We start from the raw sequence: 26,035 nt of genomic DNA on the forward strand, positions 1-26,035 counted from the left end.
GCCCAAACAGGCTGTCGCGACCGTCGACGGTTCGGTTCGTCAGCGGGTTGTGTGCCACGTTGTCGTCATCGCGACTTCACAACATAAACACTGCCACCTTCAAGGATGGGAAACTTTCACACTTTCGTGAGCTACATATCGGGGACCGTTCCGGCCGTTCCTCAATTTTGTTTTCTTGGTTTTTTTTTTGGAGAGAGCCCCGACGATGCCGTTGATCGTTGCGTCTGAAACTTTCGAACACGGCACAATGATTGCTGCACTCAAGCAAAAAACAAAAAAAAGGCACAGGACACAGGACACGGATCGTTGCAGAAACAGTTGAATCACACGAACACTGGGTGACACATTCCCTGTACGCCCGAGGGTGAGTTTGCACCTCGAAACCATCCCGCTCCCACAGGCACGTTCCGGAGAACGGCTCGTTTCGCCCCTTTGCCATAACGTTCCACTCACCTGGTTCCGTTCGAACAGCAGCGCATCGGCCGGAACTCCGGCAGATCTGGCGACTGAAGTAGGTTGAATGAAGTTGCCGCGACCGGTGTAGAAGTTGCGTGCGATGCCAATCGAACCACCGACACTGTGCGCCACGGCCGCGACCAGCGGCGTCGTCCCAGTTCCGGCTGGGCCAACACTGTACAGTGGGTACGCACAACCGGACGACAGCAGGAAGGTCCGTTTCCCGGCGGCACCCACTTTCGGCAGGCTGGCACCGATGCCACCGCCGCCACCTCCACCCCCACCGCCACCGACACCATTTCCGACGGTACTGGCCACTGGGCCGGTCGCATGCAGCAGCTGGACCTGTTGCTGCTGCTGCTGCTGCTGCTGATACCCGAGCTGGCTCTTCGAGACCGCAACTAACTGACACAGTTTCTCCTGCACAACGCGGGCACAGGCCCGATTGGACGAACTTAAACACGCCATAGTCAAAACAATTGTGATCCGATCGATGGACCGCTCGAGCACTCGAAGCCCCCGAAAAGCTTGCTGCTGCCTGTTGCTGCCGCTGCCGCTGCCGCTGCTGCTGCTACTGCTGCTGCTGCTGCTGCTGCTGCTGCCGCTGTTGCTGCGTGCCCCACCAACGGGCGCGCGCACCGTGATCGCACCTCCCACCCCCCCCCCCCCCCTTTTCGCTTCCCGCACCACCGAAACCCCAAAACCACCCCAATCAGGGTCGTCCCCCGGGCCGTACCAGAGACTTTTCAGCCGATATCACACGATCGCCCCGAACGCTGTCACTCTGCCCGAAGATCGTGCGCGGTTGTGGCCTTCTCTTTCCGGCACGGTTTGCGGTCCCGCTTCAGCACCGCTGGTACCGGTTTGTTCGCGGGTCCGAGAGCGCGAAAAACCCCGCTGATGAGAGCGAACCGTTGCGATGCGTACCGCGTGTGTGTGTGTGTGTGTGTCTGTCCGCGCACAGCCTCTCTTTTTCCCCCTACGGGAAACACAGCCTATGTGTGTGTGTGTGTATGTATGTCCGTACGCCCCGTTCTTACACCGGTGGGGTCGCCGTCGTCGGACGGAAATCGGCTTCGGAAAGTTAAGATGTTCGAGCGCGAGACTGCGACGGTGAAGATCGAACCTCGCGTCTATCGCTTTCACTCGGTGCGCTCACAGTGCGCCCCCGACGCGCCGGAGGTCTCCAGGCCGTTCCTTTCCACCCCGACACCGATTTTTCCGAACCGAAGCAGCGGCCGGATATGGTGGGAGTAAGCGAGTAGGGTCGCACCACACACACCGCAAAACAGGTGACGACGGCACCGTTGCTCGTGCTGCTGCTGCTGCTGCTGACGATGATGTTGATGATGACCCGATGATGGCAGAAGATAGGGCGGGCGTTGTTAACACAGGCACGCAAGATCCGTAGATCCGCTGAAACAAAGGAAAGCGCGAAGAAGTCAGTCGAGACGCTACAGCGCAGATAACGGCCACAGTTTCCCGCAGCTTTTTTTTCAGATTTTGTTTCTGTCGGAGGAAAAACAAAAAGTATCACCGGACAGATCGCGATACTTCAAGCTCGTGCTTTATCACATGCAACGCATCACACCTCCGCTGAGGTGCATCGGAATGTCCGTTGAATGTTTTATATCTGAATGCCTATAATCGTATGCATTCAGCTCTCCATCAGACCTCCGAACAAGTTGCGTCAAATGAGCAACAATTAATTCGTTTCTGGCAGCTTCCTCAAAGAGGTTCCCGCACGCGAGTTTCGCGCAAATCTTTTGATTTGATGAGCTCTAGATGACGTCTTTCTGCCGGGAGTTCTCGCCAAGCTCAATTCGATCGACCTTACTTGACCCACGAAGCTTACTTGTTTGCGTTCGGCTTGCTACACAGCGTAAGGAAGCTCGCAGGATTCAATCTCAGCTCCACTTCCCCTTCAGCTCGGTCGTCTCGTCTATCGGCGACTTCTCCAGTTCGCGCTTTAGCTGCTCCTCGTAGTAACACTAAAACGAGATCGAAAAAAAAGGAGGGTGGGGGGATTATCGATAGTATCGTAATCGCCAGTCAAATCATACAGCCATATATTTAAGCAGCTACAAATGACGCACAATGTTCCAATGTTCTCGCATACCCGCGAATATAGCCACGCTTCCGCAAGGACCCGTGGCCCGCCAGGCTCAGGTACGGTTCCTTTTCGATTACGAATTGACGCAAATAAAGGAATAGCGTGTGATCGGTTGCGTGTGATATTATACCATGGTCGGGACATTCAGAACGCGCCCGCGATATTCCCGGTGTCGTAAACACGCTGCTCGCTGCATAGTCCGGCTGCGTTATTTCGGCAACCGATTTTTGGGCAAAACACTCTATTCTGGCTCTACTTTGAATACGACCTTCGGCAGACGCTCGTTTTCTTCTTTTAGATCAATTAACATAAACCAGACGACCGGATCGTGCTGCTTTGGGGTCGCACCGCTGACGTCAATTCCGGTTAGCGAACCCAGCTAAGCCGCATCTAAGTTAAGCATCATCGAACTCGATCACCACCGCGTCTGCTAGGGGTCGCCTGTTTTCGAACATCTTTCGATTACCAGATGCTGCGTAGGAAGATAAAACTCCCCTCCCAAACCAAAAAAAAAAGCAGCTAATGGTGGGACATTCGGTCCTAAAGCAGCGAATTATTCATCGCCGAAATGCGTATCCAATGCAAAACAATAAAGGTTGAAGGTTTGCGAGACGCAAATTTTTTAACGCCAACAAACAAGAAGAACCCGGAATTCATTAGTGTGCAATTAGCGCGGCGGACATTAGCGAGGAAGCGACTGCACTGATCTGATCTCACGCAAGATCGAACCAGAGCTAGAACATTGGTGTGCGAGTACCCTTAATCACTTGCAGGCTTATCATCTGGCTGAGAAGCGTAGCAATTCGTATCGTTTGGCAAAATTATGCTAATGGCTATTATCTCGATGTGAGGACTCATATCCACCAGCAACACATCGCACTACGGTCAGTAATTAGGCGTACCTACTAATTGCCGATTCTGGACACCTTTACCACCTACTGAAGCATCCTGGAAGACACACTGTTTAATTACAGAAGTGAAGTGAAGCGACGGACCACATTCCCCACAAACGCTCCTACACGGTCCAACCTTCATTAGGATGGGCATTACACAATTTCAATGTCATACTGCGGTAATGTCGACAGAATGCTTAATTAGACTTTCCGCAGGTTCGTCGCCTGACACACCACCAGGACAGGGAACAAAGCAAGGCGAATCCTTTGTCGGACCGAGCGAGCCCATGTCGTCGAGCATCTGCCCAACTCTTGTCTGACCGCTGGTAACCGTGGTCAGAATCGTAAGTGAGCTGAGGGCACCACGTGCTTTCTTTCTGCCGATCACTTGCAGGACATTGTGGTGTGATCCGTACCGTTCTCTAGCAGCTGGTGGATTGGACGTAAAACGCGGGAGTTAGGTTTTGTTGCTGATAAGAAATCGCCGACGTGGAATATTAATTCGACAGACAGTTATAAGGCGTTATAAATTATTGAGACCGTTTCGTACCGTTTCCCGGTTCTTGATCGCCGTATTGTCATAATGATAATATATTCCATTGAATAAATTATTTCTAATAGCTCTTAGGTTCTCTTCTTAAAACCCTACTTCGTTCGGATCTTGATACCTTATAGGCTTAACGAACTGCTAAGTCTGTAAATGGCTTATTAGACTTATTGTTACTACATGGTCCTATGGTCAGTTCTTGCCACTGGGAGACGAACCGGGTGGGAACCCTTGTCCTGCAGTGTGGAGACCAGGACCGCTAGCTTCCAAGCCACCGTAACGCCCCAAGGAATCTGGTATGTGTTGATATCGCAGAGGCTTCCGACTGGGTATATACAATCATCAACATCGATGAAGACAGTAACGGTGTGTTAGATCAACTATCAAACACATAACGTATAGGTTGATCTAGCCAAGTCAGACTGTGATAATACTCTCGATAATCCATCCATCTAGCCATCAAACCGGACCACCGGGGAGTTTAATCGATTTGCATTTTATTATTTTATTCCAATCTATCCTACAGCCGTTTTGAATATGACCTTTTTCTTCCTCTTCTTCTTCTTTGACACTAAAACCTCCTAAGATCTTGGCCTGTGGTTTCTGGCTTTCTAGACTTGATTACATCCATGGTTGTAAGAGTACGGGGAGACGGTCTAGACGAGATTCGATACACGGTTCTACCAAGTGCAGACTGGCTTCGATACCCTGTACCTCTATTTTTTGGCACTACAATCTGGAGAGGTCTTTGCCTACCATATCTGGCGTTCTTGAATTGAGTTTACTCGTGGCATAGGATCTGAGTATAACCTCTGGTCATAGCTATAACCTTATATGACCTCTGCTATGTCTCCTGTTTTCTTTGAGACTACAATCTAGCGAGATCCCGGCAAGCAATTTCTTAAATTCTGGACTTGATTTTAGATAGTCTAGATAGGCTGGATTGGAGCGGCCCGGTGATACATGCGACAGCGACACCGGTCTTCACACGGCAGGACCGGGGTTCAAATCCCATCCGGACCGTTCCAACTACACGGTATCACCTATCCAACCATGCGGTATCATTAGGTCTAGTAAGCCAAAAATGGCAGACAAGACCTTAAGAGGTCGTTGGACCAAAGAAGAGGAAGATAGCTTGGATAGTTAGTGTTATGACAAGAAGATGGTCGTGATGGGACACGTTATCCAATCCTACTATGTTGAAGACTGGTGCCGCTACCTAATACGACCTTCTTCCTCATCTAGCATAATCTACCGAGGTGTCCCGATCCCGGTCCTGCCTAATGACCTTCTTCCTTTTCATATTCTTTGGCACTACAATCTAGAGAGGTCAGTCAAGTCTGGCTTTATGGACATGATGTTACCCGTAGCTGGATGGACCGTCCTGCGGAGTGGGAGACAATCCAAACGAGATTTGATACTCGGTCCTGACAAGTGACTTTCTTCCTCTTCATATTCTTTGCCACTACAATATAGAGAGGTACCGCGATCTACCATTTCTGATTCCCTTGACTTGATTTCACCCGTACTCGGAGTCCTACTGAGATACTGAGACACGATCCAAAAGAAATTTGATTCCCGGTCCTGTCGTGTAGAGATCGGCGCCGCTACCCAGTATGACCTTCACAGCTATTAGAACGGCGTTCGCATCAGCTCACCCTTACGACAACAACAAAAAAAGAGAGTAAACAACATGACTGCAATTTGACAAACCGCCTACTGACAGCAAGATTCGGTGCAAAACTGTCGCGTTACATAACGGTCCCGCTTTTCCATCCATATCTAAGCTCGTGAAACATTCCAAAAAATAAGCGTTATCGAAATCATCTTGGCCTGCAAAACACTAAAATCCTGCACACTGCTGCCGTATAATTTGCTGCAAAAAAAACTGCCAGCCCACTGATCAGCTGATGGGCAACCGTACGCAGAAAGAAACATAATCATCACCCATCATCATCATCACCATGCACTTTTTGCACAACTTCACGCGGGCCTTCGTGTACCTACGGCGCTGTGCATACATGTGGTGGTGCATCAAAGCATGCAGTTCGGCTTTTGTTGCACCAATGTTCCAAAAACTCCCTGGCCTCCCCCCCCCGAGGTCTGGTCGACAATTCGGTACCAGTGAACGGTTGGCAATGCCGGGGTCGGGAAGGGTCCGTACACCCAACGGCACAAAAAAAGGGGGGAGAAAGAAAAAGCAAAACACACACAGAGAGAGAGAAACGGGAAGGTTCGCTTACCTGCATCGCTCACTTGCAATTGCACGCCGTCACGGTTGTTTGGTGCATCCCGTTTGGTGAGGTTCCGTTGATTGGTTGATGGATTGGCTGCGATTGCGAAACAAGAAACAGGACCTTTTTTTTGGGATTTCGCAAATACATACGCACACACGTGTTTTCACTGCACGCACACTGAAACAAAACACGCGGAAGGAACGCAATGTCCGCGCCCCCGGGGGACAACGGTACCGGATACCGTTCCGCGGTGTGCAAACCTGCAACCGATGCAATCGAAGAAACACGTACCGCACGGTTCGCAGCGAGTTCGGAGTTTTCCCAACTCCCGCGGAAAAGCGACACTTTCTTGCACCCGAGCCCGGCCGCGTACTGTGCAAACGACAATAACAGAAACCATATGACATTGACGTTTCCTTCCGACCATGTGCCATGTACGGTGGGTCCGGGGTTGCGAGGATTGTTTACATCGGGAGGCGAAAGTGGAAAGCGGGTGGGGCAAATGCTAAGGACGGAGTTAGCATAAATATACCGCTGAACACTTTCTTTCGTGATTGAACAATTATATTTCATTCTAATAAGGCTTGTAGAACGAACCGCTTCTCATGCTACCGTGCTGAGAGCTGTCAAACTGCATACAGAAAAAAGGGCCATCAATAACAACAATGCGTGAGCAATGTCAAAGTTACGGTACCGTTTTTTTAAGGTACAGTGCCTACCATAAGTAATTCCACGGCTACGATTTTCCAATATTTACGCACTTTTTATTGCGAGTTTCATATTTAAGTCTCTAGTATGCTTTAAATAACGTAAGCTGTAGATTTGCTTTTTGTTACAGGTTGATTTTTACCATGTGTATGTGTAGGTTCTTCTCCCTAAACAATTCTAATCTATTTTAGCAGGATAGATCGTTCGTTCTCATATTTGGTTACATTTGATGATCAACAATTAATACACCACAGCTTGATGTACTCGTTCCTCTCGATATTTTTGTTTGTCTTATCGTTTTTTAACCCCTAAACGATACTCCGTTATCTATGTTACACCGACGTGCTGTAAGGACACTTATTAAAAAATTCTATTAGCATGGTAAAGTTTTGCGGGTATGATCAACTCTTGGATGTATCCTCCAAAACTCACGTTACCAACTCTTCGATGAATTTGGGTTTTTTTAAAGGTGTTTCATGTGCCAAGAACGGTTCTAGATGTGAGTGCTTGTGTGAGGAGAAGCTATACAAATACACGACAATTATGTGTGTATGTTTTAATACGACTTGAAATTTACGCACCTTCAATAACATGAAAAGAGAGAGAGAGAGAGTACGAATGTTTGGCAAGCTAGTGTTTATCGTTCTACCATACAATCCAAAATGAAACACCCTTCCTACGTTAACCGCCCACTAAACGCTATTACTCGTAACTTCACATACCTTTTGAAAGAGAATTTAAATTTAAAAATTGATACTGATACTGATTCCCGAAACTCATTAACAACATTGCAGCTCACCTTCGGCTCGTCACTTCTCTCTCGTAGTACGGATATACAAAACAATTACAATACACAACAAAGGTAAAAACAAAACTTCGAACAAAACTCCCGCCCTAAATTAATACTTAAAGTCCCAACGAATCACTAACGTCACCGGTCAAACACAGTAACTCCTATGGGCGCGATGACGAACGCTGGTGGACGCTGCTAATGCCGCCGTTGCTGAAATGGGAAACAAAGCATTAAGCGACTAGATGCTAGGATGGTATTATAAGGCACACTTACGATTTGCTGCATTTCAGATGGATAATGAGCAGCACACAGCCAAGCAGCAGACAAACGCTACCGACCACGATGTACGCAAAGCCGAGGAATGGATTCTTGCCGCCAAGGATGGAGGTGGTGGATAGGATGAATTTCTTCGTGCCGTCGAATTCAATCACGGAGTATGCTATTTGTGAGGGGAAAAAACGATTTTTTTACATTAGTTTCAAACCCTGGTGTGATCTGTTTGCCCACTCGCGCTACTTACAGTATTTGACAGTCAGCGTGTAGTTGCCCCTCATCAGTCCTTCCTTGAAGTGTTCCTGCGAATGATCGATCCGTCGGTGCAGCTTCCTGAACGTGGGCAGCGCTGCCGTACGCATCCAAACGATCAGGTCCTCGTTCTGGAACCCATTGTTGTCCTTGTTCGTCTCGTCCAGCTCCCACAGCTCGCGGGTCCAGGCCTTGGGCCGACGGAATCCACGCAGCGCTTCCTTCAGATCGCCCTCCGGATTCCGGAACTTGATCTGTCGGTCCGAGGGCCAAGCGATTTCCGTCTGCAGCAGCGGTACCTGCGTATCGAGCGTCTGCGAGAACAGATCGAACTTGTCGCTGAACAGGGAGTTCGCGATGGCACCGCAGGGTGCGATCGGGATGCGCTCCTCATCGTCCGCGTACGCAAACGGTGCACAATCGCTCGACGGAATCGGCGACAGACGGCCAAGCAGCTGATCGTCATCGCGCGACTTTACGTAGCGTCGATGGTTCTGGTAGTAGTTCGTCAGCCCGTAGTACAGGTACACCTTGTCGAGGAAATCCTTCTCCAGCTCGAAGTGTATGGTGCAGACGCAGCTCGAATCCGGATTGTTGCTAATGATTTCAGCACAGCTCTGATTGCTGCTGAGGTCCGGTTTGCAGTGGGTGTAATCGTACACGAACTCATTGATCTTTGCACGCAGTTGGGGAAAGATAGCATTGAAAGAGGGAAACAACACTTGCGGCTGTGACAAAACACTTACCGAATTGGATGACAGCAGCAGCAGTACACCGATTGGAATGAACAGAACCCCGATCAGGAAGAAGGCTGGTAGCACCGTACCTGCGGTCAGGACGGGTTGCCAGGCCGGAAGTCGTTGCTGTTTGAAGGCTGAATCTGTAAGCAAAAAAAATCCCTCACGTACATACACACACGCACAGGACAAGGAAATGAGTGCTGCGAAACACCATGTCACCAGAATGGTAACAAGCCCCAAGTGTTGCCACCCAGTACCTGAAGGTCGTTTGGATTTAGGCATTTCAGCCCCGTCCACCGTATCGGGCAAGGCCTGGCTTATGATGGCAGCCATTTGCACTCTGTCTCTCGCTTCGATTGATTGATTGTACGCACGGACGATGAATTGATTGTTTGCACGGAGGTTGAATGTTCGAACGCAGCTAATATTGATCGAAATAGATGGATTTTTCACCCTCTGCACCGTATGACGCACAGTATGTATGGATTTATGTTTTCTGAAACGTCAAAAAAGCTTCGCAGCTGTGACGAAAGCACCTTTTCCTGCGAAGGCTTTTTGCTGTGCAAAGTGGTCGGTCTCTCGGTCATGTCGTGTGACATTTCATGCCTCAAAGCTGTTTACTTGTTGTGTTTTGGGTAGTTTTAAATTGAGTAAAAAAATGTGGTTATGTTTTCCATCTAGCTAATATTATATAAATTCAAAAATTCCTACTTCTTCCTTCATGTCGATTGAATTTGTTTTATTTTTTTTAGAAAAATCTCTCTGGTATGTACCGGTTGTGAGAATCATTCTCAAAGCGTTGAGTTTCCCGGGCGCAGCATCTATGCTCCGTCCGCTTAATACGCTTCTTAGTTGAACTATTAGTATCCCCCGCTAATATAAAAAAGATGATCCCTAAACTATCTACAGCCTCTCACCATTCGAACGGTGCAGCACCTTCGAGCCGTTGCTGCAGCTCGGGCAAACCGGCAAACACATGCCCACCAGGAATGGTTGCTAAAAGCTTCCGGTTCTTTTCGTTCGGTGGTACATTTACCAGCAGCGCACACCAACCGGCACCACGTGCACCATTATAGTCCTCCCGGCACAGATTGCCAATGTGCAGCGCTTCCTGGGGCCTTATTTCCGGTCCATCTGGCTGCAGCAGGTTCGCTTTCCGTAGCGCCGTTTCGAAAATCGCCGGGTCTGGTTTTTCCACCCCCGCTTCGTAGCTCGTGAGCACAAAATCGACCACCTCACCAGCCGGCGCAATGCCATTGTTGCGCAGGATGATATTTAACCGTGGATCAAAGTTCGAAACGATGCCCAACGTATGGTTGGGCTGTGGGGTGCGCAGTTTCGCCAGAAACTCGGCAACACCGGGCCGCTGCCGCCAGCAGACACGCTTCCCATCGTACGTGTAGTCGTCTATCAGCTGTTCCGCGATCAAGCTCAACAGTGGCGCAGGCACGTTATGGCAATCGGAACAGGCGGCCGCATCCACGATCACGCGCTCAACGAGCGTACGCCACCACCAGCGCCAACTCTCATCCTCCAGCTCCTGCTGGCCAGTTTGCTTCCGGCCGGATCCAAAGTTCGGGTATTGTTGCTTCATCGTTCGGAAGCAGCGACCGAACGATTGGCCAATGTGTTCCTCGACCAGCGTGCGACCGATGCGCGGTTCCAGCACGCTGTTAATAACCTGGGCATAGTGTCGCTCGGGACGTACGGCATATTCCAGCAGTGTATCGGTAACGTCGAACGTCACTAGCCGAAACCGGGACAAATTGTTACGAACTGCAAGGAACCGAACGCCATCATTAGCGTGCCGTCAGCGCTAAGGTGTGCTGCTGTACTTACAGTGATTCATTTCCGATCCGCAACGGACGCTTGTGTTCGAAGAGTTGTTGTCACTGTTGGCCCGGACTATATTTACACATTACATAATGTGCAACAACAATGCATTCTACCATCGACAGGGCTGTATCGCTTCTACGGTTGAAAATAACATCAGCAATCTGTAGCAATAACCGATAAAAGCTATAAATTTGGCCATCGTTCACACGTATTGCTCTGTGAACGTATTGATCTGCACTTACCGGTGCGTTGTTGTGCTCTGGCAAGAAGGAACAGCTGATTTGTCATAGCGAGCAGCTGACTGCCCTATCTCTATGCACAATGCACCAAACAAGGAATGAACGAAATTTGCATTCCCTTCAACCGCTGATAAGCAGCAGGTTGCGAGAATAAGGAAAATAAAAAAAAAAACAAAGCCTTGACCAGAAGATGCTGTTGTGCCGATGTAGCAACCGATTTATTTGTTTCGTTTTTTTTAAATTATAATATTTTGTCTGCTTAAAAAAACAAACGCATGCAAGGAACATTTAAATGGCCCTTTTTCTTACACATCACTTGCGAATTTTGGTCTCGTATAGCATTGTAGCTCAAAAAAAAAATGAGAGAGAATAAGGCCCATCACTTGTAGAGCAAACCGGCCGCCACCTTATCGGCGACCTCCTGTCCGGCGAGTGCCGCACCGATTGCCAGCCCAAAATCGAACGTCGTTGCCGGTCCGAGGCTGGTGATGAGATTATCGTCCCGCACGACACGCCCCAGCGGTGAACCAGCCGCCGGTTCTTCCCACACATACCCAGCCTCGGTCATTTTCTCCCGGAACGAGGGATAGGATGTGACGCGCCGTCCGGCAAACAGCTTACCGTGGGCAACCAGAACCGTCGGTGCGGCACAGATGGCAGCCACCAGTTTGCCGGCTTGCTGTTGTCGCTGCAGCAGCGTACCAACGGCCGCGGCTTGCGCCATCGCTTTGGCCCCATCAAGCCCACCGGGCAGAATGATCGCATCCGGCAGTGCATCGTCCGTAGCGGCATGTTGCTCCACGTACGCTTGCAGCGTTGTGTCGGCTTTAACGTTAACGCCCCGGGAACAGCACGCAACCAGCTCATCCTTGCCGGTTTCAGTGCCCGGCACCAACGCCACCGTTACATCGACCTGCAAAACAATCGATAAGTAGTTACGCCGGGGAAATTGCGGGTCTATAATTATGCCTTACATTGCAGCGGCGCAACACATCAACAGTGATCACCAGCTCCATTTCCTCGGAGCCGCGTGCAATCAGGGCAAGAGCGCGCTTGGTTGCAGCCATCATCACGCGTTAAAACTGAAAGCACAATTGGATTGATTAATTTAATGCCGTCTTATTTCACAAGGTGCACTATTTTTACCTTTAACTGCTTTGCACCTCTGTTTTTGTCGATTTTCAACGGTGAAGGTCAGCGGTACGAAGTTTGCAGCGGTTTTGGAAGCAAATGCACAGTTGACGTTTGACATATGTTTGCGCGGAAGTCTGTTATGGCGAAACTTTTGAAACAAAAGCTAATTTTAAGCCCGAGGCTGAATGAAAAGAAGGAGCGGGAAAATGGATTTTCTCACAGCGAAAAGATTGAGGAAGGAAAAGAAAAATAACGCCACATACCTCATTGATTCTGTGTAAAGTTTGAATTTCATCACAATCCATTTTACACTACCGAGTATAAACACGCACGAGTTGAACCCTTCATCCGGGGCGTTCGAATAACCGTGCATTGTCTTGCCGGAAAATCGGGGCTTGGCAATCAGAAACAACAGCAACAGCAGCAGCCGCGAGAAGGGGCAGCCAAACGGTACGCAAAATTGGAAATAGTTTTATTTCTAGCAGAGTTTCGGTTATCATGTTTCACGGCAATCCAACCCGCGAAAAAACAAGCTGCCTGTAAACTAACCAGCGGGACAATGGCTTGCAATCCTGCAGCAGCTTACGCCCGTGCCCGCGTACACTAGACGGGAAGACTTTCCCATCCGGGACGGGTTGCATCTTGAAGGAATGCAACGTAGTGTCAATATGCAATGAATTTGCAATCGCTCCACTGCTTGCTGGCAGTATTCTACGGGTGGAAAAAAGAAAACGTGTGTGTACTTGTGCGAAAATCGAGGCAAACGCTTGGGACGATGCGATGCATCCTGTGAAGCTGGCCGGGTTCTTTGTCGTGTGCCGCGGAACAAAGCGAAACCCTTCCGCGCATACCAATGCACGTATCATCTGGACAGCAAGACACACATTTGCATCAACGTTCCAGGGATCGGTTGTAGCACAGAAAATCACGTTCCGATTTCCTGTGCGCGCACCCAGAATGCAGTGAGATTGCAATATTGTTTAAAACAACACACAAACACACAGACAGTCGAGGGTAAACGTATGATGGATTGGGGGGGGGGGGGGCGGTGGATTATCACCAGCACGAAGTAACAATCCACCCACAACAACAATGAGTAATCCCCAGCATCCCATCTCATCATATGTGCGATAATTCATCGTTCGTGTGTTTGTGTGTACGTGTGCATTTGTGTCCGTTTTTTTTTAACCAGCAGTGTGTGAAAGTTCCTATAAATGTGTGTGTGTGTGTGTGCTCTTTACCTTTCTCCTACCTTTCGCCTCGATCCAGGTGTACACTTTCTTATGTTGCAGACCTGGTTTCCTTTGTGCAAGCATATTCCAAAAAAGATTGTGCGTGAAGCCCATATGTGACCTGCTTGTTTGTGGGATTATGTCATGCTGCGATGGGGTAGGAGGTGGGAGTGTTTTCCTTTAAGAAAGGGTTGGCCTCGAATCAACATTCTTCTCGACCCCACATAAACTCAAATCCCCTACACGCACACATACAGGTGGTTCCAAACGTTCCAAACATGCAAGCATGTTCGAGCAAATGTCAGCAGCGAGCATGTTAACCCCCCTCCCCTCCCCCCTCCCCTCCCCCCTCCCCCAATTTACCCTGCATTTTCCACGCCTTTGTTGTTTTGTTTCGAAAACGTTTTCCGCATGCAGTAAAATTTGTCCCATCGATTCGATCTTGTTTTGTGTGTTATAATATATTTCTTTGTCTCCTCCATGTGACTCCACGATAGGTGGAAAAGAGGGATTCCCCCCCCCCCCCCCCCCCCCCAATACACTCCGTGGTTGTTGTGTGTTGTGAAGTGAGCAAATGCGTATTAACGTGCTGGCAAGTGGTGGGGGCAAAATATGTTAGGAAACGTTAGGAACCTTTCACTCTTGAAACGCTTCGGAGGGATAAAATCGTCAGTGACCCAAATAGAATGTGACTCAATTCTAATACATCGAAGATGCGCTCGTCGATCAGTTTTCAACTTCATCATCCGACAATCATCCGAATAACGCGTTCAACGTTGGCCACTGCAACAATCAACCCGTAAAGTAAATGGATACTTGCTCGCCAATTCAATCTGCTGCACATCTATCAAAGCGTTTTTGTTGCTTCGTTCTGTAAAATGGTATTATTTCATGAAGTATGTTACAATTGACACAAGCGAAGCAAATGTGGTCGTAAACACTTGCCTGGTTTTAGGTGATACTAGCCCCAAATCCTAAACCTTACTAATACATGTTTCCTGTACTGCCTGTGTTTACAGACTCACCCAACGGTGGAAGGGTGGGGCAGATAGATAAGTGGCCCCGATGGCCGCAGCCCGGCCAAACAATGGCAGCAAGCAGGACAGCACCACGAACCAGCCGATGCAACGCCCAAAGGTACCCCAGCACCACGTACCGGTACCACCAGCAGCGGCCCCATTGGCCGCGAGTCGGTACCCTACATTCTTCCTAAATACTCGCAAACAAGTAACCCGACCACCGGTGCCCAGCATGGTACGCCGGTTGGTGCCGACACCACCGCGCCATCCTAACCCGCCATTAGTCCCGACGGTAGTCGCCGGCCACAGCAATGGCGGCGCGCTGCTCATCAGTGCGGATAATCTGCGCCGGACGGTGTACGCTACGCTACCATCCGTTTCGCTGCACAGCAGCACGACGGTCGACGGTAACGGGCTGACCAACACGATCGTTAGCTTTGCGGGCAAACAGGCGGTCACGATACCACAGTCGGCGTACGACCTAGTGTCGGTGGTACGGCCCACAGTTCCTACGCCACCCACCTCCATTTACAAGCTGGTCAACGCGGGCAGTGCACCAACCGGCCGGAAACGGATGCCACTGCTCGCACCCAAACCAGCGCCTACAAATGGTGTGCAAACGAGTGAACAGCAACCCGTTGCACCGGCGGACGCACCGATCGCACCGATCGCACCGAGCGCACCGAACGGCGTGAACGGGCGTGCTTCTTCCGTACAGTACAATAATGCACCCGGCTGGCGACGGATTTTACGCAACAAAGTGATCGTTTACATTAGGTAGGTATTTGCTGCGTTTGCTTTTTGATCAAGCTTATGTACGTTTTTTTGTTGTTGTTTCGTCCCCTTTGTTGCAGCCCTTCCAACATGGTTCTTCACAATTACGAGCAGGTAAAGGAATATTTACTGTCTTCCGGTACGTGCAAGTGTGGTCTGCCGTGCCCGTTCAATCCGGAACAATTCTTTCAATTTGACACTCAGGTCAGTGTGCGCGCGGGGTAAGTCCAGCCAGACCACGACAATCGCTACATGATGCATTATCTTACAGATTCCCAACAAAACGATGGCGCCAATAAAGCGTGAAGTGTTATGCTCACACTATAAGCGTGCAACAACCGGACCGGAGCGTACGAAACGGTTACGCGAAAAATCGACACTACCAGCAAAGGAGAACCCCCACCAACCAGCGACACCAAGTGCTGTTCTTCTTAAAACGCCTCCCTGGCGAAAGAATGTTCCTTCTTCTTCTGCTTCTTCTTCGCCGCACGGGACGTCACCCGATACAGACGGTGGCCCGACTGTATCGCCCATCGCACGGTTTAGCAAACCGAACGATGTGAAACCCTCCCCATTCACGCTTTCCCCGTCGGGCGCGAACGTTGGCGACTGCTCCGCGCGAGATAGTCCGGAACAGAAGAAACCAACCTTCAAGGATGATCCGACCGGTTACCTCAATCAGCAGACCGCCATCCTACACAATTCGATTTCATTTCTTCACTCACCGGACCGCCGTTCGCCGCTGCCGTCGATCGGTGGGCTCAGCCCGAAACCGGCCGATAACGGTCCGGTTGGGAAACCGTTAACGCCATCACCGAAGGAAGGCGGTGCATTGATACGCCGCCAGCGAACACCGAACCGCCCCACACCGATACTGCCCGCTACGGCGGAACCGCAGGCGAAAATAACCTCCCTCACGGGGGTGGTAAAGTACGAAGCAAAGTCACCGATCGTTACCTCGAAATCTCCGGCCAGCAGTGCCAGCAGTATTAAAGTGACGCGAACGCTCAACGCGATCAAATCACCGCACCCACTAGCGCGCCTAACCGCCACCAGTGAACGGAGCCGGTTGGCGTACTACGTGAAGGCGAATGCGGCGCCCGGTGTGGAACAGTGCTCGTCGGCCAAGGTGGCCAAGTTGAGCATTTCGACCGTGGCGGGTGAAACCGTAATACCGTGTCCGATAGCGAGCACCACCACCTCCACGACTACCACGACGATCGCGAGGACGAACGCGATAATGACGCTCACCAGCACGGCAACCACCGCTGCGCCGATGTTTGTACCGACACGCTCGTCGCACGTCATCAATGCCGGTGGGGCACAAATAGTCGTGATCGATGGTTTGCAGCATTCGGCCGTGGGCAGCGGTGCGGATGGTTCGTTGGCGGGCAAGATGCGTATCGGTGCGTTTCCACCGATGCCGGCACGCCACCAGCCGCTGGCCAGCCTGGTGCCTACCGTTTCGAAACCGACCGTCGTCAATTACAGCTTGTCGCGTACCGTTAATGGCACGGCCGCGACTGTACCTGTGCCGGTTCCGGTCAGCGCACTGTCCAGCTCGCCAATGCCGACGACTACCTCCGGCGCGATGATACTGAACGGAACAAACATAATACACCTAAGCAACGGGCTGTCTCCTTCCACGTTTCACGGTGGGCTGCTCACAACCGAACCGTCCAGTCCCGCTGGCCCTAATCACTGTTTGCCGCATCCGGCAAGTCCCAAACAAACTTCAATCACAATCCCGAACGGTGCGCTCGGTCTGGTGACGGGCTCGACGGTGGTGCTGAACCCTACCACGAGCATACGGTTTGCGGACAATACGAGCTTCACCACGCCCGGTGGGTTTTCAACCGCGACCGTCGCATCCAACACGTACCACTACAGTCCCGCTGCCTGCACGAACGTGCCCGGAGCGGACACGCTCGGTATAGACATTACCGGTGGGCGGAAGGTGAAGCGGCAGCTGAAGAGTGTGAACGGAACACCGCTCGGTACCGCGGGTGGGCTCGTGCTGCCGGCCTCCTCACCGGTCGCCACCCTGAGCCAACCGCAACCGGCCACATTCCAGCAGCAGCTGCAGCCGGGCCCCTTCGTACAGATCGCCTCACCGTACGGTGGTTTGCAAAACATTCAGCTCGCATCGAGCTTGCCCGGGCTTACCGTTGTGCCGGTGTCGAAATCGGCTCCTACAATCGTGCAGCAGCAACCACACCACCACCACCACCACCACCAACAGCAACCGTACGGTCTGCTCGGTCAGACGCAAACCATTCTTCTGTCGGCCGGCAGCATGGTAATGGCATCGGATGCAAACTCCGCGACGACAACGCTGCTCCAGATACAGAACATGTCACCGCACGGTAACGCACCGCTACTGGCCGGCCAAACGGGGCTCGTACTGCGCCAACCGAAACCACCGTCCACCGCCGGATTCCTCTCAACACTGGGCCAGCAGTCGTACCTGATCGGTGGAAACGCTTCCAGCACGGCCACCACCCGCCCACCTACCAGCGTCAACCAACGGCCGCTTGCGGCAACCATCACCACCAGCACCACCCCGGGCGGCACAACGGCACTCTTCGGTACGGGAGGCACTGGTGGTGGTCTCAGCATCGTAACAGCCACCCAACCACTACCAGTCCCCAACCTTACCATGCAGCAGCCGCAACAGATCACTCTTACGCCGATCGCTACCGCTACAAAACGGCCAGAACCCTTAAAGCCCGACGCCAGGACGGCCCACAGTCAGCCGGAGGGTACGAGGGAAGGCGCGAACGAAAAGAGCATGGTAACGAGCGACGATAGTACGGGTAGTGCCGAGCTTAAACCGAACACTGCTTACCAGCAGGAGAAAAAGAATGTAAGCAGCGCAGACAGACAATGTTTTGGCTAATTGCTAATCGATTGCCTTTTTTTGTTTGTAGTGTGTTTCCGTCAGCCAAACCGAACCCGTGCCTGGGATAGCGATTACGCTGAAGGGCCCGATACATGCGATATCCGCCGTTGAGCAGCAGAAAAAGTCGTGGCAAGGCGCAGCGAAGCAGCAGCAGCAGCACGGTGGTAAGAAGCGGGTGTTATAGTTTTCATTTTTATCCGGGTTATTCGTAGTACGGATCGTGGCCGATGAAGTCGAATCCCATCCGGAGCGTCTCCCTGTACGCAGAGCTGACTTACTTCCGGGGACAACCCCTCGTAGCTTTGTGAATGTCCCGACGCGCAAACTTCGGACCTTCCTACAATCAGATTGTTTGCAGCTGCAAACTGGACCAATCTACTACCGTTGTCGTTACTGTGCTCCTGTAGACTGTGACTTGCCAATGTATTGGCGGTACATTGGCTCCCTACCGACTTTTGGCATTGAAGTCCCCCAGGATGATTTGCCGGATGAACAAGTCCTTCTCGGAGATGGCGGAGATGGCGGAGCAACAGCGCCACTCCTACCATCTCTTCATTGATTTTAAAGCCGCCTATGACAGCATAGCCAGGCTAAAACTGTACGACGCAATGAGCTCTTTTGGAATCCCGGCCAAGCTTACCAGGCTTGTACGAATGACAATGGCCAACATCACATGCCAGGTGAAGGTGGATGGAAAACTCTCAGGACCCTTTGCTACCATCAAGGGCCAGTGAGATGGGCTTGCCTGTCTCCTTTTCAATCTGGCGCTAGAGAGAGCCATCCGCGACTCGGAGGTGGAAACTTCGGGCACCATCTTCCACAAGTCAATCCAGATCCTGGCATACGCTGATGACGTAGACATCATTGGTTTGAGGCTCTCCTATGCAGCAGAAGCTTATCAAAGGATCGAGCGTGCGGCACAGAACCTCGGGTTGGAGATTAACGAGGCGAAAACCAAAATGATGGTGGCACCATCGTCCAAAACTTCACCTAATTGAGGTCAAAAGTCAGCACCGACAACAACATTGATGTTGAGTTACGCGCACGGGTGCTGGCTGCCAACCGGTCATACTATAGCCTGAGAAAACTTCTCCACTCTAAATACCTGTCGGGACGGGCGAAGCTGCGGACTGTACAGAACATTTATAGTCCCAGTACTCACAGTACGCCTCTGAGACATGGACTCTGTCCAAAACTGACGAAGCTCTCTTAGCCGCGTTCGAGAGGAAGATGCTCAGAAGGATTTTTGGCCCCGTGTATGTGTGGAAGGACAATGGAGGAGCCGCCGCAATGACGAGCTCTACGAGCTGTACGGTGATCTTACCATCGTACAGCGAATTAGACTCGCCAGGCGGCTGGTGGACTGGTCACGCCATGAGAATGACACCGGACGACCCAGCCCGTAAAGTCCTTTCGGACAGAGGAGGCGTGGTAAGTCCAAATTGAGATGGAGTGATGGCGTTGATGCGTCTGCCAGAACGGCCGGGATAACGGATTGGCAGACGACGGTGCTAAACCGTGAGCGGTATCGAGGATTGTTGCAGCAGGCCAAGACCGCAAAGCGGTTGTAGCGCCTGATAAGTAACAGGTCCTTCTCCTCTTCATCCTTGGCTCTTCGGTAGGGGCGTAAGTAAACGTCATAGCGGTTACTACCACGCCTGGTATGCACACCATTCCCTAGCCAACGGATCTCTTGTAGAGCTACGAGGTCCATGTTCAGTATGGCTCGGGCGTCATCTAGTTGTTCAAAGGCTCCGGCTCTGTAGAGAGTGCGTACGTTCCATGAGCCCACTGGCCCTGTGCTCAAGCCCCACCAGGTACCTCTGGAGGGCCTCGGGAATCGATTCCAACCAAACCATCATTTTGCCCACCACTAAATAAGATTAATGCGACACATTTTTTAACGTTCCTACAGGTGGAGTACCGCTCGCCGAATCACCGAATCGCACCGGCCGGATAGCGCCACCACCGTCCACCACCATTCGTACCGGTAACATCGGGTTTATGCGCCGTGGTCCTGCGGTGCAGGTGACGAGCAAACAGCAACCGGAGCATCGTGTCAAGCTAAGCGTTGCTGTACCGTCAACCCCGACCGAAGGATCCACCCCGTGCCTACTGACGGATGTCCTCCCAGAGCAAAGCTATGGTACGTTGTCGTTTGGCTAGCGTTTGGTGTTGGTGTTACCTTTTTTGTTTGTTGGGGCCATTAACATCGGAATGGCGAAGGGAATTGGCTTACGGCATAATCGATGGTCTGTCAGGAAACGGCTTAATACTTGGTGTTGTCTGTACATTCTTGATTAATTCTCTGTTCACTACACTGCTCACACAACGCTCATCAATCAGGTGCGACGATTTGCCACTAACTCCTGCGCTACTGCTTGTTTCTCCTGTGCGTGTGTGTGTGTGCGTGTATGGTGCCGGAAACATGCCGATACACAACTAACTACCTTCTCCTACATGGGTGCTTTGTGCTACTAGGACCTTTCTTCGCATACTACCCCAACGCTAACTCACTGGTGAAGGACCTTCGGTGCTGCTGACGCATTGTAACTGTGGTTCTGTGTGTGGCCGTAAACGGATCGTACGCATTTTGTGTTTCTTGTGTTGCTTTGGTTTATTTGATTGACATCTTCTCACTTACGTTTGTGTCCCTACTCCCCATCTTCCTCCCGGGGCTCCTCCAGATGTTACCACTGCGTTGAACGATAATCCCACCGCGTCCAAAAGCCGCAACACGAAGCGTTTGCGCCGGAATCAAAGCGATACGGAAGACACCGCCGTACGGCCCGTTGAACCGTTCAAGGGACCGAGACAGTTTCGGGTGGGCGATCTGGTTTGGGGCGCGGTACGTGGATTTCCTGCCTGGCCGGGTAAGGTGGTTCCGTCACCGCCAGCGGCTTCCACCGATGCCAGCCACAACGAAGATGATGAGCTGAAAGCAGACGAGGCGTCCGGAGTATCCGCACCGGACACGACAAACTCGCCGCAACAGGTCCACGTATGGGTACGCTGGTTCGGTACGGGCCGTGCCAGTGCGGAGCGGGTCGAGGCCGAAACGTTGCAGAGCCTGTCCGAGGGGCTGGAGATACATCACCGGGCGCAGAAGGATGCTAGAAAGTGAGACTAAATGCCAGCCCACGGGGGTTGCGCGCGCCCGAAGCTTAGTGGGAATGTTTTCATGCAGAAAACGCGGGATTTTTTTTTTTTGTTTCGACATATTTCTGCTTGTGCCGCTATCTCACGTATTTTTTCTTTCTCTCCTGTGTTTTTTTTTTTGTATTTTAGGAGCCGTAAATTAAATGCCCAGCTCGAACAAGCTATACAGCAAGCGATGCAAGAGCTCGATCATGCGGCACCCGTTCGCGGCAAACAGCGGCAGCATCGACGGTACCAACGACGCCCACCACCGCCCCCAGGGAAACGTCATCGGACTGTAGGTGGTGGTGGTGGTGGTGGTGGTAACAGCGGCGGCAGTGGCAGCGTCAATGCCAACATGTGCAATAGAAAAGGTGGCAGCGTACGGTATCTGCGCGGTAACAAATTTAAAGCCAAATCGTAAACCATCGAAGCAAAGCTCCGTGGATGGGTAAGGGGGGGAGGTAGAGAGGGGAGGGTGGGGGTAGGGGAGGACGAGTTTAATCGTAACGCAAAAACGCATCCCTAGTATGTGTTTCGCTCGAACCCGTAAACCTTCCCCGGGCTTTATTAGGCAGAGCAGCATCAGCATGGAATGAATGCGCAAAATCTAGATTGTTGATAAGTAATTGTTAGATGTGAACATTAGGCGCTAATTTTTCCTTAACCTTATCTACACTGCACACACGGACCAGTGGTGTATCTGGTGTTGAAACAAGTGATGGGACTAACCAACCGGCAACGTGAATTGAAACAGAGTGCATGAGAATAGTGAGTTAAATTTTGTACTGAGTGCCGACTAGCCACTCATTCCCTACGTTTTAACTCACTCAGCACGTTCACTCTTGAGTGCTGGGCCGTTCCCCCAAAAAAGAACAACGCTTTTAAAAGAGGAAAGAACAACTGCTCACTAGCAGGTGAGAGGTGAGATATCCCCGGTAGCTACGCACTCGCTGAGGGCGAAGAGCTACCTATTTCGAAATCGAAGAGCGCGTTCAGAGAGCCCTCATTTTATTGAGGCGAAGCCTCCCGGTAGCTCTCGAGCTCACTACCCAACACTAGGCATGACCTAAGAGGTCGTAAGGCCAAACAAGAAGAAGAAGGAGTTTGATATATCGCATTACAATATTTTTATCTCAAACACAAATTGTATTTACTGAAATCATCTTGCCATAGTGTTTTAATTTATCAAAGTGATATTTAACTCGCGAGTGAGTAATACACTGTGAATGAGTTAAATCATCAATGTAAATAACTCATGAGTGAGTTAAAACTCAGTGAGCGAGTGGTAAGTCGGCACGGAGAGTTAACTCACAAGCGAGTGCAAATAACTCTTTGTGATGATTCAAATCATCCAATTCATTCACTCATTCTGACTTAGTTTGTTCACATCACTAGTTGGAAGTTTCAACTGGAACTAGTGATGTGCAAACTAAATCACTCACCACGTTTTAATTCACTCACCTCGTTTTAACTCACTAGAGAGTTAAATATCGTATTGGTATATCGCGAGTTCATTCCGATGCTCATTAACTTTTTTTTTTGCTTGATTAACATTTTACGATGCATTAACAAAGTTTTGCCCAAAGATCTCTTCGATATCACATAATAACTGACGAGCAGTATAGTTGAAAATTTTAGTGCGACCGTACACACAAGCGAAAGATCTACAGAGTCCCTTTTAAAATATTTTTTTATGAATAATCTATCCTTACGGCTCATTACCGTATTGTATTTTCTTAAATCATCGTGTGATCGTGACCAATGCGATTTGCCAATACGATATTTGACTCTCCAGTGACTAAAAACGAGGTGAGTGACTACAAACGAGGTGAGTGAGTTAAAACGAGGTGAGTGACTACAAACGCAGTGAGTGACTACAAACGCAGTGAGTGACTACAAACGCAGTGAGTGAGTGGCTAGTCGGCATGGAGAGTTAAATCATTGTTCAAGAGTAAATTCTTAAAGAGTGAGTATAAGATGTAACTCACTATTACAGCTCATTCACTCTGATGTAATTCACGCTACTGAGTGGTTGTTCCCATCACTAGCTGGAACACACATCTAATAATTCCTCAATGTTGTTATATAGACCCCTCCTTTTGTGCGAAACCCGGCTCGTCCCATATACTCCCCCAAGGTTCCGAAGCAAGCAAAACCGGCTTCCCTTCGCTTAACTTATCACAATTTGGGCGTTAATATCAAAACTAAAGAAAAAAGGTATCAGCGTGAACAATCGATCGCGTGTATCAGTGTGCGTGTGTGTGCCCTGTTTGAAACGGTTTTGTTTTTGTCTGTTAATCGTGTAGCCAAATTTCAAACCACGCCGTGTATTATAATAATTAAATTCAGGCGGCGGATATTTGTGTTGGGTGCGCATGAGAGAAAAAAAAAACTCAATCAAACACTTGTAATTTTGAGCGCGGCAAATGTGCATCGATCGTTCGTTACCACGACACAGAGCAGGAAATCGAAGAAGCAAACGCTGCAAAAAAAGGGGGAAGAAAACTAGCTGTAGGTAAACGAAAATTGGTAGTAATAAGCGGACGCGAGCTGGGCAGAACAAAACTTGTTGCAATGTTGTACTTTAAGCCAAACTGACGGTATTTCGTTTGACACGTGCAACTGCTTAATTTAAACGAAGGCGAAAACAAAACAAAAAAATCTCGAACGTGAAAGTCGTTGAACCCCCCCAGTTCACCAGCAGAAGTAGGCAATTAATGTGTTTGTTTTTTATTGTACATTAGCTTTAGTAAGATTGTTTTATTTGAGCCGACTCCTTTGCTTTGAATCTAGCTAGCTAACAGGCAGGCCAAATGAAGGCGCCCGCGCGCGCACTGTTTTCCGGATCTGGTTTAAAAATTGTTTCTTGCGTGTCCAAGCGTTAATTAACTAACTAAAAGTGAGATTTGCGTTGATGAAAGGTTGTACCGCGGTTTGTTATGTTTTTCGTTTTTATTGTTTTATATTTTAGCGTAATATTACACTACAAACAAAGGCAAGCAAAACAAAATGCATGGAAATCCCATAGGGATGTATAGGATCGTATCGTGTAAGCGTGTTAATCAAAAAAACAAAAAAACCCATCAATTAATGTATGTAACTGATCAGGTTTTTGAGTGGAACAGGAGGGTGAGGGTAATGTTTGTTTTTATAGCTAACTATTATTATTCTAATTATAAGTATTATCATTGTCTCAACTCAATTACTAACTCTGGCGCTTGGCGGAACACGCGCACACACTCACACACACACAAGGAAGCTAAGTAACTCCGGGGCTTTAATATGTGGAGCGATAGCATTTTTGTTTAGCGCTGTTCATTGTCTTTCGGCAAAAATATATTGTATTGTTTAAAGTTTTGTTTGTTAGGTTTTTTGTTTGTTTGCTATTATTTTTTTAATATTTTAATTTGTTACTGTTAATGTCATCTAGTTTAGCTGCCGGACATCATTCTTGTTGTTGTTGTTGTGATTAAAATGAGTTTTAATATAGTAAGAAAAATGGGAACGTAACAGGACATACCGAGGAAGTGCATGTGTGTGTGTGTGTGTGTTTAAAGTAACAAACAAAAAACACAACCAAAAGGCTAGTTTTCTCTAGTTTCAAATCAAAACAGCATTTGACGATGGATGGTGATGGATGGTGCAGATTTAAAACAGACAATAAAGGTACACCCCCTCCAATATAGCCCCGAATAGCCAGAATGGTAGGAGTTAGAGCCAGCGACACACACAACGCTCCATCCAGAACGCAATTACGGAAAGTCAATAGTTGTAAAGCCAGGCAAGCTCACCATCTCTCTCTCTCTCTTTTAACCGCCCGTCAGCAGTAAAAACCCATCACAATCCGATCCCATCTTTCCTCATCGAACGACGAAAACAATACGAATTAAACAAACAACAGGAATAGTACGCACGCGGTCTAATTTAATGATAGAGGTGATGTATGCAAGCGATAAGCTAACCTTATAGAGTACAGCAAACGTGTTGGGTGTTAAAGTCGACGAAGGTCTCCTTACCGGGCGGTTGGAGGCACACCGGTAGAAGCGGGCCGAGCCTTTTTTTTTGTGTGTGGGTAACGTGTGTAGAGAATGTTTGGGTTAAAAGGAAAACTGCAGCAAACAAACAAAAAATTGTAAGTTATTGATTGGTTGCATAAAACAATTTGCGAAAACAGAGCAGCAAGACGTTGTCGTAAGGTGGTGGTCACCCCGGTTGTGGGTGCTACTTATGATCGATGCGATACATCCGAATCGTTTTACGAGGCTTCAAGGTTTCAGAAGCCGACCTGATATAGTTGTCGATCTCTGATATGATACAATCAGATCTCTTTGAATTCAGATAAAGCTTACCAGACTTGTGCAGGGATCAAGAAACTAACAGCAAAAGTCCAGCCCAACGAGATGCGTTTCTGGGAATACAGTCCTAACTCAGCCTCAGCCTCAGCCTCAGCCTCAGCCTCAGCCTCAGCCGCAGCCGCAGCCTCAGCCTCAGCCTCAGCCTCAGCCTCAGCCTCAGCCTCAGCCTCAGCCTCAGCCTCAGCCTCAGCCTCAGCCTCAGCCGCAGCCGCAGCCGCAGCCGCAGCCTCAGCCTCAGCCGCAGCCTCAGCCTCAGCCTCAGCCTCAGCCTCAGCCTCAGTTCTCATCAGATGCTACTTATGATCGATGCGATACATCCGAATCGTCCGAATCGATGCGAACCATATCCGAATCGAGGCTTCAAGGTTTCAGAAGCCGACCTGATATGGTT

At 49.8% G+C, this 26,035-nt stretch overlaps 5 protein-coding genes across 10 annotated transcripts in view; 1 reads left to right on the forward strand and 4 right to left on the reverse strand.

Annotated features, from left to right (window-relative positions):
- LOC118516169 (decaprenyl-diphosphate synthase subunit 1-like) overlaps positions 1 to 6,672 on the reverse strand; it is a 49,685-nt gene extending 43,013 nt beyond the window's left edge. The window contains exons 1-4 of one of the 2 annotated variants that reach the window (XM_036062107.1): positions 6,538 to 6,672; positions 6,253 to 6,339; positions 2,312 to 2,447; positions 454 to 1,872 (exon numbers count right to left, since the gene is read on the reverse strand). In XM_036062107.1, coding sequence (XP_035918000.1) covers positions 454 to 924 — 471 coding nt within the window. In that variant the 5' untranslated portion in view covers positions 925 to 1,872; positions 2,312 to 2,447; positions 6,253 to 6,339; positions 6,538 to 6,672. Of the gene's footprint in view, positions 1 to 453; positions 1,873 to 2,311; positions 2,448 to 6,252 lie in introns of both variants that reach the window. The other variant, XM_036062106.1, reaches the window with a different exon arrangement.
- A 316-nt stretch (positions 6,673 to 6,988) lies between these two features.
- On the reverse strand, positions 6,989 to 11,207 carry LOC118516190 (cell cycle control protein 50A). Its single transcript, XM_036062108.1, has 7 exons — positions 11,091 to 11,207; positions 10,852 to 11,009; positions 9,270 to 10,788; positions 9,019 to 9,152; positions 8,268 to 8,946; positions 8,021 to 8,186; positions 6,989 to 7,957 (listed from the first exon to the last, which is right to left on the reverse strand). Exons 3-7 carry the CDS (start codon positions 9,343 to 9,345, stop codon positions 7,909 to 7,911), a joined length of 1,104 nt encoding a protein of 367 aa, XP_035918001.1. The 5' UTR covers positions 9,346 to 10,788; positions 10,852 to 11,009; positions 11,091 to 11,207; the 3' UTR covers positions 6,989 to 7,908.
- On the reverse strand, positions 9,926 to 10,861 carry LOC118510639 (rhythmically expressed gene 2 protein-like). Its single transcript, XM_036053140.1, has 2 exons — positions 10,852 to 10,861; positions 9,926 to 10,788 (listed from the first exon to the last, which is right to left on the reverse strand). The coding sequence occupies exons 1-2, from the start codon at positions 10,859 to 10,861 to the stop codon at positions 9,926 to 9,928; spliced, it is 873 nt and encodes a 290-aa protein (XP_035909033.1).
- A 71-nt stretch (positions 11,208 to 11,278) lies between the features above and the next one.
- Positions 11,279 to 12,384, reverse strand: LOC118516206 (protein dj-1beta-like). The gene is made up of 3 exons (XM_036062110.1): positions 12,234 to 12,384; positions 12,062 to 12,169; positions 11,279 to 12,000 (listed from the first exon to the last, which is right to left on the reverse strand). The coding sequence occupies exons 2-3, from the start codon at positions 12,155 to 12,157 to the stop codon at positions 11,467 to 11,469; spliced, it is 630 nt and encodes a 209-aa protein (XP_035918003.1). The 5' UTR covers positions 12,158 to 12,169; positions 12,234 to 12,384; the 3' UTR covers positions 11,279 to 11,466.
- Positions 12,385 to 12,579: 195 nt separating this feature from the next.
- Positions 12,580 to 25,467, forward strand: LOC118516055 (mucin-5AC). 5 transcript variants are annotated; one of them, XM_036062093.1, is made up of 8 exons: positions 12,580 to 12,671; positions 14,473 to 15,249; positions 15,327 to 15,450; positions 15,518 to 18,112; positions 18,177 to 18,312; positions 20,064 to 20,294; positions 20,836 to 21,268; positions 21,437 to 25,467. In XM_036062093.1, exons 2-8 carry the CDS (start codon positions 14,519 to 14,521, stop codon positions 21,708 to 21,710), a joined length of 4,524 nt encoding a protein of 1,507 aa, XP_035917986.1. In that variant the 5' UTR covers positions 12,580 to 12,671; positions 14,473 to 14,518; the 3' UTR covers positions 21,711 to 25,467. The 5 variants fall into 5 exon arrangements, with proteins under 5 accessions (XP_035917986.1, XP_035917990.1, XP_035917987.1 ...); XM_036062094.1 differs by lacking the exon at positions 12,580 to 12,671 and adding an exon at positions 13,975 to 14,349; XM_036062095.1 differs by lacking the exon at positions 12,580 to 12,671 and adding an exon at positions 13,975 to 14,334.
- The last annotated feature ends 568 nt before the right edge of the window (positions 25,468 to 26,035 follow it).

This window comes from Anopheles stephensi, chromosome X, assembly GCF_013141755.1.
Source record: "Anopheles stephensi strain Indian chromosome X, UCI_ANSTEP_V1.0, whole genome shotgun sequence".
In the NCBI taxonomy this organism is placed as follows: Eukaryota; Metazoa; Arthropoda; class Insecta; order Diptera; family Culicidae; genus Anopheles; species Anopheles stephensi.